Source organism: Sinohyriopsis cumingii, chromosome 1 (genome assembly GCF_028554795.1).
Source record: "Sinohyriopsis cumingii isolate HCF-2022 chromosome 1, ASM2855479v2, whole genome shotgun sequence".
NCBI lineage: Eukaryota > Metazoa > Mollusca > Bivalvia > Unionida > Unionidae > Sinohyriopsis > Sinohyriopsis cumingii.
The window spans coordinates 68,964,054-68,977,577 of record NC_142961.1 but is presented as its reverse complement, the minus strand read 5'-3'; the positions used below and the strand labels follow the sequence as shown (position 1 = coordinate 68,977,577).

The following is a 13,524-nucleotide window of genomic DNA, read 5'->3' as shown; positions in this document are numbered from 1 at the left end:
CTAAAGAAGCCTTCATGAGGGCAGGCAAAAATGTCTTGCTGCAAACAGGCAAAGACATTTTAGGCCGACGAGACACACCTATAAATGCCCTGCACGCTACCGAGTCAAGCATTCAGCAAGGACAAGGCAGAAAGAGACGACGCAGAAAACACCCTTTCACCAGACTTCAAGCTAGAAAGGCCAAGAAAAGAAGAACCGTTCGAGACTTAGACGTTTTCGATTATTGAAACACAGCAACAAAAAATGATGCACCGAGAGTCTTGCGCTTGTTCCAAGACGGAACTGGATCTGTTTGCCATGCCCCCTACCATGATGACGATGCAAGAATCCCAGTGGGTGGAATTTCATCCCGTCTCCTCATTGACCGATTCCGCTCCCATCGAGTTTGAAATCAAAGGACAGCCCGAAGATTACATCGATCTGAATAGCAGTTATTTGTACTTGAAAGTCAAAGTAACCGAAGTGGACGGTGACCCTCTCATTGATACGTCCAGAGTAGCTCCCGTCAACAATTTCATGCATTCCTTGTTCAGTGGAGTGGACTTGTACTTGAACAACAAACTTGTCAGCAGCAGCATGGATACTTACCCTTACCGAGCGTACCTGGAAAATCTCTTGACGTACGGAAAAGAAGCCAAAAACACTCATCTGGATGCTTGCGTGGTATGGAAGCCTGACGCATTAGGTGCAAAGTTCGACAGCACTACAATTGATGGGGATGCTCAAAATTTATCGGGATTTATAGAACGAAGAAAGAAAATTGCACTAAGTCGTAGTTTAGAACTGATGGATCGTTTACATTTGGACATGTGGTTGCAAGAGAAATATTTGCTGAACGGAGTGGATGTCCGCTTGAGACTGAATCGCAGCAGTGCCGCTTTCCATCTGTTGTCTAATACTAACGATTACAAAACTGTCATCCAAGAAGCCAGACTCTACGTGCGACGTGTGGAAGTGTTACCTAAAGTAGGTAACGACATCAGTCAGACGTTGAGCAGAACGACCGCCAAGTATCCGATCCGACGAGTGGAAGTGAAAACCTTCACCATTCCTAGGGGACAGCGATCCATGATTGAAGATCATCTGTTCCAAGGACAGCTACCCAAACGTTTGATCCTTGGTATCGTCGAGAATACAGCCTTCAACGGAACTGTCGATAAAAATCCTTTCAACTTTCGACACTTTGGCGTGTCCAAGATCGAAGTCAGTCGCGATGGCAAGACCTTGTGTACCCGACCTTTCGAGCCTAACTTTACCCAGAACAATTACTTGAGATCGTACTTGTCCCTGTACGAAGCCACCGGACAGTTAGGAACCAACACCAGTCACGGCATTACGTACGAGGATTATGCAGGAGGCTATGCTTTGTGGGCTTTCGATTTCACTCCAGACCAAGGCAGCGACGAGGGACATTTCCACCCTATAAAATCAGGCCAGATTCGTGTGGAAATTCAGTTTGCAAACCCACCCCCTGATGTAACGGTGAACGTCATCCTGTATGCAGAATTTGACAATACCATAGAAATCAACAGTTTGAGAGAAGTCATTCTAGATTACTAGAAGTCATGGAAGACTGTTATCCCTCTTTACCTAGTGGAGAAACTTTGGACATGAAATGTGAGGAGACTGTGGAAGAAGTAATCATAATGAAGTCGAGATGGCCAGAACAAGAAGCCCATTTAGTCTCCTGTTTTGCCAAACACTTGGTCGATAAAATGACGGAATTGATCAAGAAAAATTGCTATGGATGTCAAAACGATCATCCCAGTCAAATTCAACACGATAAATGCCTAATGTTAAGTCAAGAAGAAAAATTGGACGAGTATCTGGACGAAGCTTGGAGTCTCATCTCGAACAAAGACGTGTTGCACCAGTGGTATAAAGACTTGCGTGAACATTCTTGTCCACCATTAACCACTCAAGAGATCCATCGTATCGAAGCTCTCCTGAATCAGAGTGAGGAAACAGAACGAATAACCGTTTATTCGTCAGACATTTTCAAGCAAAAAGTCAGGATCGAATTGACGACTTATTATTACCTGTGAAGAAGAAAACACAAAACAATGGATACCTGGGAACTTTATTACCTTTTGAACCACAGTTCGTATACGGCTTCTTGGAATCCCGTCGTCTGTGCTAAAGATGAACTCCCTCATCGCAAACCTAAAGACCATCAAGCTTACGTGATCAACACGGACGACAGTCATCTCCCAGGAACCCACTGGGTAGTCGTCTACTTTCCTCAAGAAGGATGTGTGGAATATTTCGATTCGTACGGATTGCCCCCTTTGGAAGACGATATCATCGACTTTATGAGAAGAAATGCTCAAACCACCCGATTCAATAACGTGAAATTACAAGGCACAGATTCCTTGGTGTGTGGACAATACTGTGTGTATTTTCTGCATCATCGCAGCCTGGGCTATTCCTTAGAACATTTAGTGACTCATTTCGATCCTCGTTCTTCTGCTAGAAACGATGTGAAAGTAGATCGATGGTTTTGTGACCATTATGCTTATCTTTTGTCTCAAGCTAGGAAACGTAGTGTCCATCAATGGCCTAATGATTTCCAACAGTGGAAATCACAATTTCATTCACAACGTTGTCAGCCCTGTTCAAAGTAGATTGAGAATTGAGAAAAAAATGTTTGTGATTTGAAAAAAATTGTTTGATGTTATAGTGTTATATTATTGTTAAAAATGTTGTTGTTTAGTGTTAAGTGATTTTTGAATAAAAAATGTTGTGTTTAGAAAAAAATGCCTTTGTCTTTTGTTTAGCTAGAAGAATGTTGGATTGATGCTCTTTCATTTCTTACTATCCCTCTCATGAACGTTGCGGCTCGAAAACCGTGTGGGGATGTTTTCCTTCACGTCCGCGCTTTCACTTTAAGAACCGGGTTGTTCCCAGTCTAGCCATCCATTGTCGACTCATCCTCCTAAGAAGATGTGCTCCAAACTAGCTAAGCTCAACGAAGCCTACGTGAATTTGCATAGGGTCAGACACAGTCTGATACCGAAGCCAGAAGAAATAGAGAATGTGAGAATGTTAAAAATCACTGAAGACCTGATAGAAGAGCTCTTCAGAGAAGAAATGAACAAGGAGAAAGAAGAATGGACAGAGAAGTACAGACTTCAGAGACAGCAGCAACAGCAGCAACAGCAGCAGCAACAACAGCAACAGCAGCAGCAGCAACCTGAAGCTGACAGAGGCTTTGTCGATTGTCGTATCGACACCAAAGAATTCTTCTTCTCTTTCCGAAGAAGCAGACCTATCGCCAGAAAGTCTATCCTCAGAGGACATCGCATTCTTAGAAACTAAAAAGAATGCCATAGCAAAAAAAACAGCCCTTTTAAGGGCTACCCAATACTCTAGAAAAGAAATAACTATTAATTTGCCAATGTGAGTAGGTAGAGTAGTGTGAAAATAAACACTAACTCTTTCTTAAAAATTTTGAGGGTATGTGTTGGTGTGTTTGTGTTTGTAAGTGATAAAGTAGGTTGGTGTGGATAGTAGATTAAAATGATGTTAGTTTTTTGGGCTGTTTGAGGTGTATATTTGGGGTTAGATTGGATTGCTTTGCATATGTGGATAGTCTATTGAAGTGATGGGTAGCATAAAAAAGTGAGCGAGTGTTTCTTTTAGGTCGGCGCGTTGTTGTTGTTTTTTGGTCATGATCTAGGTAAGATCAATTTTATGTTATTAGGGGATGTTTTCCTTCACGTCCGCGCTTTCAGTATAAATTGAAAGTCGTTAGGCAGTCCAGCTACCCTTGTTGATTGATCAACACCAAAAAAAATGAACACGAGACTTGAGAAACTGTTGGAGCTTCATGTGCATCTGGAATATGCCAGGCGCATATTAAATGAACTGGCCGCGGAAGCCATTGTCGAGGAGGGAAGGATAAGAGAGGAGGAAAGAAGAAACAAAGAAGAAGAAGAAAGAAGATATAAAGAGGAAAGAAGAAACAAAGAAGAGGAGGAGGAAAAGGAGAGAAGAAATTTCAAAATCCCGGAGAGCGAAAATTGGGATTCTGAAGCAACATATCCTGCCTCTGCTCTCTCCCCCCAAAAGGTAAAAAGTAACTGGGGGATAAGATGCGTATGTGGCGCCAGGCCTGGAAGGTGCCACCATTAACCAGGTGCCCATGAAGTTCCAAACAAAACAGTCCTTTTAAGGGCTACCCAATACTCTAGAAAAGAAATAACGATCAATTTGCCAATGTGTGTAGGTAGAGTAGTGTGTATATAAACACTAACTCTTTTTTAAGATAGTGTGAGGGTATGCGTTTGTGTGTTTGTGTTTGTAAGAGCTCAGGTATGTTTGTGTGAATAGTAGATTATGGGTTTCTTAGCGTATGTGAAGAGTAAAGTTAGGGTTATATTATATGAAATGAGAAAGTAGGGGGGATGTTTTCCTTCACGTACGCGCGTTGTTGGGTCATGATCTAGGTAAGATCAATTTTATGTTTTTAGGGGATGTTTTCCTTCACGTTCGCGCTTTGAGTATAAAACTAACAGTGTTGGCCATTGGAACCCATTCTACGGAATAAGCAAACAAGAAGATGCCAGCAGCTTCAGCTTTATATAACAATCTTATGGGAAGTTGGTATTGGATGGTAGATGGATTGAGTGTAGTAGAAAGGGTTGAACAGGAATGGAGGTATGGAGTGACAAAAGACTTCGTCTCAAGACAAGTAACCAGCCTCCACTTATCCGTAAATATTGTAAAAGAAATGATACAGGATGAGGAGAAGAGAATCAGAGGTTTAATTAACCCACCGTATGTCAAAGTGGGTAAGTTAAAAGAAGCGATAGATCATGTGACGAGTGCAAGGTGCTTTCTAGAAGACATTGTAGAATGGACAGATTGGTGTTTCGCGAAGTGGGGGTTAGAAAAACTTAAGAAAGCTGAAGAACTAATGAGGAATGTGCTGACCGAAGAGGTCAAGAAGATCAAAGAAAAGTGGTTAAAGGAAAGACAAGAAGAAGAAAATAGAAAAAAAAGGGATGAATTCGAAAAACTGAACACAAACTGGATGAAAATCCAAGAGAAGTTCCGGGCCATGGGCCACCCGGACTGGTTGCCGGAAACAGAAAAGAAAAAGAAGAAAGGAATGATGGACAAAATAAGAGGATGGTGGAAGAAGTTAAGAAGTTAAAAGAAGAAGAAGAAAAAACCCAAAGGCCCTTTTCAGGGCCAGCCATATTTCTCGAAAAGAGATAGTCTTTGAATTGCCTACCCCTTTTTTAAAAAAATTTTTTAAAAAAAAATCCCATGTTAAATTCCCCTTGTCCGTAGAGTGACCCACGATTTATTGCCATGTTAAATTCCCCTTGTCCGTAGAGTGACCCACGATTTTCTCCATGTTAATTCCCCTTGTCCGTAGAGTGACCCACGATTTTTCGCCATGTTAAATTTCCATTGTCCGTAGAGTGACCCAGGGGTCCCTGTAATGCTAATTCCCATTGTCCGTAGGGTGACCCCTTTCACTACTAACATATATACTTTTTATAGGTAAATCTTACAGGTAAACATGTATACTTTTTATAGGTAAATCTTACAGGTAAAGAGAACTTTGAAGATAACGATCCATGCAAACATTTTGTACAATGAATCTACATTTTTACTGTAAAGATGGTGAAAAATTGAGGTTTTAATATAACAAAAAGGACTAAATATAGCCTGTGAGGAGAAAACAACAATACTACAAGTACTTCTACAAGTATCTACTCTGTAGATTGAAAATGAAATTACGGTCATTTAAGGTATCTGAAAATAATATAGAGTATAGCAACAAATTACACTAGAGCTTTTGCGTTTAGAAAATTATTTTATATTTTAAAACAAATGATACATGATATAATTAGTAAATGGAAAGTATGAAAACCCAACAAAGGCAGGTAGATATGGAATCATGATAAAATTTATAACATAATCTAATGTTATGAATTGTAAAATATTGTTCTATTTTTAATTTTTATTACCATAGACATCATGTAGATAATTGCACGCAGTTATGGCAGGAAAGGGTAGTTACATAGGCGCTTCTTGGAGCCCTCTATATGCTACATTATATTGTCTTTCAAGGCTTGGAAGACGGAACGAATACATAAATTGATATGGTAAAAGTTCTGTTTCAAAATTTTTATTAACGGGATTGTGTTTGCAAGACTGAACAAAAATTACACGCAGAATAATCTACTCACAACGAAGAAAGAAAACAGAAAAACAAGTACCAGTAGTTATTTTTCGTTACATGTCATGTGTTGCCTTCGACACTAGGTCTAATCATAACTAGAATCTATATTAGTAAGTACCTTTCACTATTTTCGTGAAGGAGGAAATGCTGATTCGTGTATTTTATTCTAAAATTCTGATACTGTATTAATTACTAAACGTTACTACTATATGTTCTCGGTATCGTATTAATGTATTGCCTTGACAGGAAGGCAGGAGCGGAAGCATGATTCGGTAAAAGTCCAAATTTAGTATTGTACACAATATGTGACGTCATCATTTATGTGGCGAACCTTTACACATAGAAATCGATGCAATGCTGCATCAGTATTGATTGTGTTTTATTTCCATTTTTTTCTTCATAACGGAAGTTGGTGTTAAAAACTTACATATTTTGTGTGGTTTCTGGTGTAAGATAACTGCACCGTGCTAAATTTTTTTCTCGTGTATGGGAGCCAGTTCCTCGCGCCAAACGATGTCAGCCCCAGTTGTTGTTGCAGCTACTGCCAGACACACGGCAACGGTAAAGTAGACGCTTATAATTAAATATAGTAGATGCGGACGAGTAACATAATAATACATGCACTTTAACAAAGTTTTGCATTACGGTTTTGTTTATATTCACTATTTGTTTGCAAATACATTGGTTTATGACATTTAAATAGGTGATGTAGATGTATGAACCCCACCCCCTCAGTTGTTATTGGGTTTAACTCCAATTTTAAGCACAATATAGGCCATCTATCTCTCTATATATCAACCGCTTCTGTGGCCTAGTGGTTAGAGCGTCATCCTCGGATGCGGGAGGTCGTGGGTTCGATCCCGGCCGAGTCATACCAGAGACTTAAAAAATGGTACTAACAGCTGCCTCGCGTGGCGTTCAGCATTAAGAGGTTAGTGTTAGGACTGGTCGGCCGGGTGTCAGGATAGTCCTACGTGTAAGACCTGACGCTGATATTATGTTGTGGGCATCAGGGTCTTACAGCCTAACTAACGGCGCTGTGTAGTGTTTTGACGCCGACTAACATCGTCACAAAAGTAAAATTTTCAGGAATATTTCACACAACTGACAACTAAAATAGCGACGCCTTTCAACAAAGTAAAGTTATAATGTTTTAGTCAGACTCTACTTACTCTGATGCCTTTTCTCTAATAAATTCAAAAGAAGTGGACCCGTTTTAAAGTTTCTTTGGCCTACATTTCAGTTGGCTGGAAAGCGATGAAAGCAGAGAATGCCGAAATCGGGTTAAGTTGAAATATTATTTTTTAACGAAATGAATAAAAAAATATGTCTATTGGAACTATAAGCAATGGTGTCGTTCCCCAACATGAACCTACTTGAACTTGCTTCGGCATACCTCGACTACTGTCGTGTTGCAACAAATTCAAATGTATGTCAATGGAACGTGAAAATGCATCCATTTGCTAGTGTCATATTTTCATTCCACCAGGATAAAGACAGCTCAGTAAGTATATTAATTACACATAACTTAGTGGAAAAATGTCGCTATAGGCTGCCAAGTGTGTGAGATGTTCCTGAAACTTTGATTACTCATTCTGATGTCAACGACATCGGAACAAACTATACAAGGCCGTTATTTGGATAGTAAAATATAGCACCTAAACAAAATCAAAATGTACTATGTCTTACATGTAGGACTAGGTGTCAGGATAATGTGACTCGGTGGGACATTATGCTACATGCCTGCGGCATGATGCCCCAGTGCTAGACATCACTGTAAACTGCCACATTGCAGACGTCATAGTGATATGACTAAAGCTGTGTTAAAAATAAAAATCACAAATCACATCTATCTATCCATCTATCTATCAGTTGATGCAGTCACACATGACTATTACGTAATGGGTGGTACAAGGTCAAAGATAAAGTAAAGATGGAAGTGATAGGACAATCAGAAGAGTAATGATAGGAAAGGCAGAAATAAGTAAAAGAGTGTCAATGTATGTTTTCATCCCTTCATACTCATACCAATCCTGCTACCATAGAGGCGATGAGATAAGGAACCTCAACCAGCATAGCCCTGAGAATCACTAGGTCTTACTTGTAGCTGACTAGTTCATTAGAGTGTGGTTTTGGAAAGCTCCTTCTTGTGAGATACCAAGTCAGGAGCTTCAGCAATTATTGATGGTAATTTGTTCCAGGTGTCTATTGTAGATGTGAAGAAGCTGAACTTGAAACGATTTGTTGATGTTGACTTTAATTGGAACTTTTTCCTGCGGTTTGCCCTAGTTTGGCTGTATGCTACAAATGGCGGCCAGTACAATTGGTACAGGAAGAACCCAGGAAAACCCTGGAAAGAACCACCAACCCATGAGAAGCTACTGGTAAGCTTTTTCACATACCCACATTGGCCAAACCCGAGACTTGAACCCACGCAAAGGTGAGATGGCAGTAATCCATAACGGTGAGCACTTTAGACCACTTGGGCCCTATATCCCCTCAGTGATCAGCTCCTTGTTTATGAACAAGATTCAGTTCTAGCAGCTCATGTCAAATTTAGTACCCATGCAGAAAGGTGGAAGCCATTGTTATGTATATTTGATTTAATTTATATCTGATCTAATTGTAAGTTTTAAAATCATTTTATTTTTTAATTAAATTATGTCAAAATAAGGTAATTCATTTTGCTAGGAACTCATACTTTTTCCAGAAAATAGTTTGACCTTGACTGTTCGTTTCTGTAAAACATAAGGCTGTCCTGGTTCCCGACCTTAATTCAAATTTAGTAACAGTCACATAACACATTTTTACATTTTTTATTTTTATTGTGGGAATAATAAGGTTGAGATTGAGGCTGTGTTGGATATGTGACCCTCATCTTGTAAATAGTTTTTAATGAAGTAAACAACTTTTATTCTCGGAATAAAATGGTTGGTACTTATCAAGGACATACAGGGACTACATGATTTTTTATATATATAAACATGACCACGTGATCCTCTATTTCACAATTAGGCATTTCCAAAATTGTGCATTACTCAGTTGTAATAGTGATGCTTAGAGAGATCATTTTCAGTCTGAGCTTAAAAACGCTTGATGTCCAGTCATTTCCTTCTGTTGTAGCCATTTTTTTTTTGTGGGGTGGGGCGAGGGCAAACATGTAGTGGTCAGCTATTAAATTTCATGGACGTAGGTCTTAACATGGGACGTGTCATTTCATCCTGTTACACGCCTTATTTTACCCCGGGATCCCCCCCCCCATATCAGGGTCGTTGAAAATTCTAAATATTGTCTGGGTACCTTGAAAAGCCTTGATTTTTTTTGAAACCAAAAAGAATTAATAAATAGTTTTCATTTTACAGAATTAAATAAAAAGAAAAGGGAGAAGAAAAAAATAACTAAAAAAACAATCCCTTAGTTTGCTGGAATGGAAACTTTTCCACAATTGGCCACTGCACGGTCATACATTTTCAACTTCTGATTGTACAAAGTTTGGATGTAGTATTGGTTTAAATTTGAATTATTCGCTTCGATATGGCTGGCTGCCAGTTCCAACTTTGGTGGCTAGATGAAGAAAAATATAAAGTTTGGATTACGAGATCTTTCTGTGAGAGCTTTGCAAAATGCAAATTATACCAGAAGGATATTGATTTGCATGCAATGGGAGAGAGTGATCCATGTTCACATGCAGCTGAAAAAAACTCCAAGCTCTTGTAATGGTGCTTATACAGACAAAACAAGAAGCCTTCAGCATGAAATCATTTTTGTTGAAAGAGGTATGTCTGTGAACACAGAGATGCAGGTTTTAAAATAGAAACTGTATATAGTCTTAATTATGAAAATAGGTCAATCTGGTTCTCTTTTGGATTGAGTGGAAATAGGACAAATGATAATTGCAATGAACACGATAAATCTAAAAATGTAGCATACAGCAAAGCTGAGAGAAATATTAATATATCTTATATGAAATAGTTTAAAATATCCATATGCTGTTTAAAGTAATAAAATAAAATAAATATCTTTTGTTTATGGGGATGAGTGAAGAAGAAAGGAAGGTACAGAAAAAGACATTGAGACAATGACCGCTGCTGCTGCAGGCTATGCATTGAAAGCAAAGATCCATAGGAAAATTTCCTTTATCACTACATCAGAATAATTTAAGGAAATATGAAAAGGACAAAATCGCTTAAAGCTCTTGACAAACAGCCTGATGACAAGCTACAAGAACTGAAAAATTCACTCAAAAATATTTTGGACTTTGTAAATAGTGTAATGTAGACAGAGTAAAATGAACTTTGTTCAGTGACTATATTATTCTAATGCCCAAATGTAGGATGTTTAATATAATGGGAGAGATTTCAATGATCATACTATTGACTTCATGTTTTATTTTTAAATTTTTTTTTGCAAAAAATGTTCCTCGTTTGGAGTAATAGTAAGTACTGACTTGTGTTTACGTAGTTTCATTTATGTTACCCTTTAAAATTGGAGCTTTGAGAAACCTTGAAAAAACCTTGAACATTTTGAATGAAATATGCTACTAACCCTATCATATTCAGGTCAGCTGCAGCTAAAGTGCACAATAACTAAAGGTTAGACCTAAGCACACGAGCAATAAAGCCAGTGTGACTAATAGTTATACCTTATCTTGCAGTTTATCTTGTGAGAAGGACTGCACCTCTCACAAACTTGAAAGAATCCATATTGTACAGTGTGTGTATGTAAGCACCAGCAATTGATAGGCAGATAAATGGTTCCCTATTTTTTGTAACATGATCATTGATGCCTAGGATTTCATTGTAACAGTTAAAATATGCAGTTACAAGTTACCATACATGTAACTGTGTTTACCACATTTTGTATCCCACCTTATTTTTTTAGGGTCAACTCATAAGGTGTGTAGTACTGTTTACTAAATAAAATATTTATTCTGAATTAGTTCATTGTGTGTACATATACTGCATAGTGTATATTTTAGCTTCTTCTTTTAATTTAATTGTGGTAATTAATACATTTATTTCTTCAAAGAGCTTAGTTGTTTTGTTTTTATTACTGTCTGGGTATTTTATATACACCATTTCTTGCTCTGATATGTTTGCATCATTACTTCCATCAGCAAGAATTGAAAGGAATTTAGTAGAATTCAGACCTTTCTTCTCACAAGACTTGATCAATTAACAGTACAAAGTCTCTTGCCTTGAGTTTGTTCTTGCAATTAGCACCAAGTTTATGACCATTCTTTTTCTAGGACTGCCCATTTAGTTGTGTTTGGGGTGGGAGATATTTTAACACTGAAACTGTAAATTTCTGGTGTTCAGATAGCTTTTACTTTGTGGGAAAAGGACATACTATCTAGTTATTAGTTGTAAAGAATAACTAATAACTATCTTGAGGTAATAGAGAAAAAATGTTTCTGGTTTGAAAATAAATTCAAGATTCTCCACTCCTCTTAGCCAAAATAACTGCTTTGTCCCGTAGCAGACAGTAAAGATATTTCTTTTATGTCTAAAGTTTGACTTCAGTTGCCATTATTGATTTTATCTTGGGGTAACAAGGTGTACTAAATTCAACCCAGGTTGTAATGATATGATACAGTATGTATGACTGTTTGCTTGTGTCTTTACATTGGTACATGTAGATAATATATAGCTGTTGCTTCTGTTTTCTGTCATATTTCCTTTATTCCTGGCAGTTTGTCCTTCCCATTTAATCTTTAGATTAATTAATTATATAGCTGCTATCATGTTCTGAGCTACAACAAATTTCAATCCATACCATAGTAGTGAGATTCAATATTAAAAACCAGTGGAATGCTGATCTGTAACTGCCTGTATTGTTTGGATGGTTTTTGCTAATCTGATCTTGATGGGCTGAAAATTAATTGCATGGCAGATTGGCTGATGACTGGAGGCTAGGACCAATTGATTTCTCTCCATTAATTTAAGATACTTTCCATTCTGTCTCATTATGTAGTAGGGAGTACCTTAAATCTGCCTGGAAAAAAGACATTGTATCACTGTATGTAGTCAGATATATTTAATTACTAGAACTGACCTTATTACACTGAAAATGCAGGGTTCCAGATTTAAAGAGCAACCACTTGCAGTTCCATATTAGGAGTCCATTGACCCCTAAGTTTTCCAATCCAAGAGAGGGGCTCCGAGTGGTCTAAAGCGCTCTCTGTTATGGATCACTGCCACCTCACCTCTGTCTGCGTGGGTTTGAGTCTCGGATTCGGCCAATGTGGATATGTGAGAAAGCTTGCCAGTAGCTTCTCGTGGGTCAGTGGTTCTTTCCAGGGTTTTCCCTGGTTCTTCCTCCACCATTAATACTGGCCACCATGTATAGCTTATCACGTGTTGAAAAATGGCGTTAAACCCTACAACAACAACCAGTCCAATTGTCACATGGAGTCAGTTGACCAATTCAGGAATAGTATTCAGATTTTTAGGAGCTAATGTGTGATTGTTGGTACTAGTTGTGTCAGAATAATATATCTTATTTCCAAGGGTAGTACAACACAGTTGTCATTGATGTAGACTGGTACCTTTTGCTACATAATTTTCCACCATTGATCTGTGCGGTTAACTTCAAATAATTCGACACAGAGGACAGATCCTGATTTGTAAATATATTATACACCATCATGTATGATGCTGTTTGTGGTAGTATGTGTTGATTGTACTTGGAAATAAGTTGGCTAACTAGTAATCATGCAGTGTAGTAGTGTAGCTAAAATTATCCCTTTCAAGTGGTGTTTGTTCAGTACTTGCCTAGAAAGATATCAGCAGTTCTACATAGGACTTTGCAGCAAACTGAACATGAAACGAAGGCATACTGAAAATATGGTAACAATATGTGCACAGGAATAAGATTGGTGCTTAAGAAGAATATAAAGAGAGGATGGAAGAGAATTGGCATGTAACAAAGCTGTAACTGAGGTTAGCTTGCATGAAACGTGTAAAATGGAAGAAATTTAGTTGTTGCACAGCATGTTCATCTGCATGGTGTGTTTTTAAGGGTAGTTTTGAACATATGTTGTATATGAAATTGTGATGTTTGGTATAGGATGGAAAGTTCTTTTTGGTAGTACATATGAGAAAGTTTTTAATATTGCAAAAATAAAGAGTATATCAGTTGTGTGCAAAAATTTCTCTTTTCAATATGTATGTTCATAAGTTCATGTATACATCTCTGTTTGGAAAATAGTAAGCTGAATACCAAGTCAAGTGAAACAACAAAGACCCTGATCTACAGAGACTTAATACACCTGCAGATTAGGTTCTGTGTTGTTTATTGTACTGATTACTCCTAACAAACACATT

At 38.1% G+C, this 13,524-nt stretch overlaps 1 protein-coding gene across 1 annotated transcript in view; it reads left to right on the top strand.

The window, feature by feature from the left end:
• The first annotated feature begins 6,510 nt into the window (after positions 1-6,510).
• LOC149807071 (acyl-protein thioesterase 1-like) overlaps positions 6,511-13,524 on the top strand; it is a 42,682-nt gene continuing 35,668 nt past the window's right edge. The window contains exon 1 of the mRNA XM_089961497.1: positions 6,511-6,760. Within this exon, the coding sequence (XP_089817623.1) occupies positions 6,686-6,760 (75 nt within the window). The 5' untranslated portion in view covers positions 6,511-6,685. The remainder of the gene's footprint in view (positions 6,761-13,524) is intronic.